Source organism: Chenopodium quinoa, unplaced genomic scaffold (genome assembly GCF_001683475.1).
Source record: "Chenopodium quinoa cultivar QQ74 unplaced genomic scaffold, ASM168347v1, whole genome shotgun sequence".
NCBI lineage: Eukaryota > Viridiplantae > Streptophyta > Magnoliopsida > Caryophyllales > Amaranthaceae > Chenopodium > Chenopodium quinoa.
Genome location: NW_018745684.1, coordinates 7,963,118 through 7,966,374, shown reverse-complemented (window position 1 = coordinate 7,966,374; position 3,257 = coordinate 7,963,118). Strand labels below are relative to the sequence as shown.

The 3,257-nt window shown below is 33.1% G+C and overlaps 1 protein-coding gene across 1 annotated transcript; it reads right to left on the bottom strand.

Moving 5' to 3' along the window:
* Positions 1-497: 497 nt before the first annotated feature.
* On the bottom strand, positions 498-1,151 carry LOC110718022. The gene has a single exon (XM_021896824.1). The coding sequence runs from the start codon at positions 1,149-1,151 to the stop codon at positions 498-500; it is 654 nt and encodes a 217-aa protein (XP_021752516.1).
* Between the last annotated feature and the right edge of the window lie 2,106 nt (positions 1,152-3,257).

Here is a 3,257-nt window from a genome sequence, read left to right as displayed (position 1 = left end):
ATATATAGAGGTAAAAATATTCTTCGTATAAGAGCATGCACAATGGTGGGGATTCATGAATCCCCTTAATTCTTCTCTCTCATTCTCTCCTTTTGACACATCATTTCTCTTTCTTCCACATCATTTTCCACTATCTCCATCCTCTTCCTCTTCCTCTTTCTTTATTTTTTCCCACAACAAAGGGGATTCATGAATCCCCTTCCTTTCTATTTATGCCCCTCCATCTTCTATTAAATTAGATATTTGCAAAATTAATATGACAAATTATTGTAATTAGATTAATGACAATTTTAATATATTACAAAAATGTACAATTAATGATAATTTAAAATGCATAATTAGTAAATATAACGGTCCTCACACATATAATAAATAGTTAAAAAGGAACATTGCAATACATTATGTAAAAAGACAATTCATGAAATTCGGAAACATAAAAATACATTAAAAGCCGATAATTGAAAAACGAGAAACTAAATCATAAATACGTTTTATTTTTAAGGTGAGTTGACAAAAGCGCTCCCAAACCTAGCCCATATATGTTCCGGCAAATCATTCTTCAAAGATGTATTAATTTGTTTATCACGAAGATTTTCTCGTGTAGCCATTATTGTAGCTAAATTTTGATCTTTATAACGCCCAGGGGTAACGGTGAAAGTAGTTGCTCTTCTCCTTGATGATCCTACTAGATTCTCAGGTTGTTCGGTGGAAAATTCCATTGGATCCCAATAATTCATGTAATTATCGCGCTCATCTTCTACAATCATATTTTGCATGATAATACACGCCATCACGATTATCCATAGCATTTCGACACTCCATGCCAAAGCCAGATGTCTAATTATTGCAAATCGAGCTTGTAGCACACCAAAAGCACGCTCAACATCTTTTCTAATACTCTCTTGTTTGATTGTAAACAAGTTCTGTTTAGGGGTTTGTGGGGAGGTAATAGAGGAAATAAATGTTGCCCATTTTGAATAAATCCCATCTGTGAGATAATATCCTTGGTTATAGGTATTTCCATTCACGGTGAAATTAACTTGTGGAGCTCGACCATTTAATATATCGTCAAAGACCGGAGAACGTTGAAGAACGTTTATATCGTTGCACTGCACGTCCCTGGTGTGCCAAAAAAGGCATGCCAAATCCATAAATCCCAAGAAACAACAGCTTCTAAGATCACCGTCGCCCTTTTAAGATCTTCCTTGATACATTCCTTTCCACCCAGCTGGACAATTTTTCCACTCTCAGTGCATGCAATCGATGTTCCCCATCATGTCAGGAAAACCCCTTTCTTCCCCTTGTTTAAGGAGACGATCAAGATCTTCGGCTTTTGGCTTCCGCAGGTATTCTGTTGAGAATTCACGAATCACTCCATCAACAAAGTGTATAAGACATTCTCTTATCGTACTTGCCCCAAGTTTTAGATACTCATCAATTTGATCAGCTGGGCAACCATATGCTAACATTCTCATTGCTGCAGTGCATTTTTTAAATTCCAGAAGCACCCAGTCGCATTGTGGCATCTGGATGTTGTTGAAAAAATCTATCAGTTGCACTCAACGTATTCACTATCTTCATGAATAGAGGTTTTCGCATACGAAACCTACGTCGAAACTTTTCATCGCCGTATAATGGATGGTCACTAAAGTAGTCTGTAACTAACCGATCATGTGCTCCTTCACGATCTTTTGGAACGATCCACCTTGACATTTTTTCACGTCGTGAACCATGAACTTCTTGTTCTTGTACATCGGTGTTAACAACATATCTTACTGTATCCTCTATCACTTGTTGTCGATTTTCCTCAATAAAATCTAACAACATGGAATCGTATATTTCATCACTAGAAGTAGAAGAACTAGAATCAAAATTCATTTACGATTTTTTGATAATATTTGTGTAAAACTGAATGTTAATATTTGTATGACAATGATAGAATTATATGTGAATGAAACTGGTCAATATATAGACAATTTGATCCACATGAACTAAGTAATAATGCAAGAGAATATTTTGGTAACACATTTCAAAATTTGAATTATGAGATGTCAGAAGATTAGATTTTTGCATGACAATAATCTATAGCTTTGCAGAGATATGTATGGCTTTACAGAAAAGTTGACATATGAAGTAGATGTATTAATGCATGAAGTGACTACACACTGAATTTTGTTTTTCTTTTTTTACCACTACTAATAATAATAATAACAAATTAATAATAATAATAATAATAATAATAATAATAATAATAATAATAATAATAATAATAACAACAGTCATAATAATAGTAATTATAATAATAACTATTACAATATGATTAAACATTAATTAAAAACATTAAAAAAAACTAATACATTAAAAAAATTAAAAATAAATTCTGAAATATAATATATTAAAAACATTAAAAAATAAAAATTAATACATTAAAAAAATTAAAATAAATTCTGAAATAAATAAAACATTAAAAAAAAAAAACTAATACATTAAAAACATGAAATAAATAAATCATTAAAATAACATATAAGAAGAACAACTTCATAAGAACCTATTACTAAATTCCTCTCTAAGCTTCTTGTACATTTTTACCTCAAATTCATCAAGGTTAGGTTTCATCATCAACATATTTAACATTTTGAACTTCATCTCCTCTTCCTTTTGCCTTTTCCTTTCTTCACCTAGCTCTCGTATTAAGTCAATCATTCGTTCTCCTTGGTCATACCTCTTGTCACTACATTCTTCAAGAGTTGTATTGAACGAATCAAGGTTTATAGATGAAGACGAAGAACCAGATTCCATTGCTAGTCTCTTCGTCTTTTTTATGCCATCTGGTCGAGTTCGTGGTTTTCCACCTTCAACAGTTGGTGATTCTGGTTCAGATCGTTTTCCACTTCCTCCGCTTTCAGCAGGTAATTGCATGACCTCATTCGGATCCCATTTTGGAAAATTTTGCATAACTTCAAAACAATGTTGCAAATGGAAATGTTTACCTTTGTTCGCCATTGCAAAAGCATTATGTGCACGTTTTTCAACATCTGCACTGATTGTCCACTCTTCGGATGTCGTATCTCGTAACTGTATACCTCTACCCACTTGTTCACATTCGAATTAATGTGATCCCAACGTTGTTGTAAGGACTTAGTATTCCTCCTCTTCTGGAGCTCATCAGGATTTGCAAGTCGTGCTTGTTCGTACAATTTACCAGCTGCAACCCAAAATCCAGCCTTAGTCCTTTTTGTATTTTTTGTAACATTTCC

Coding starts and splice junctions, on each gene's coding strand:
- LOC110718022 (XM_021896824.1), bottom strand. CDS start 1,151: ATGGATTTGGCATGCCTTTTTTGGCACACCAGGGACGTGCAGTGCAAC.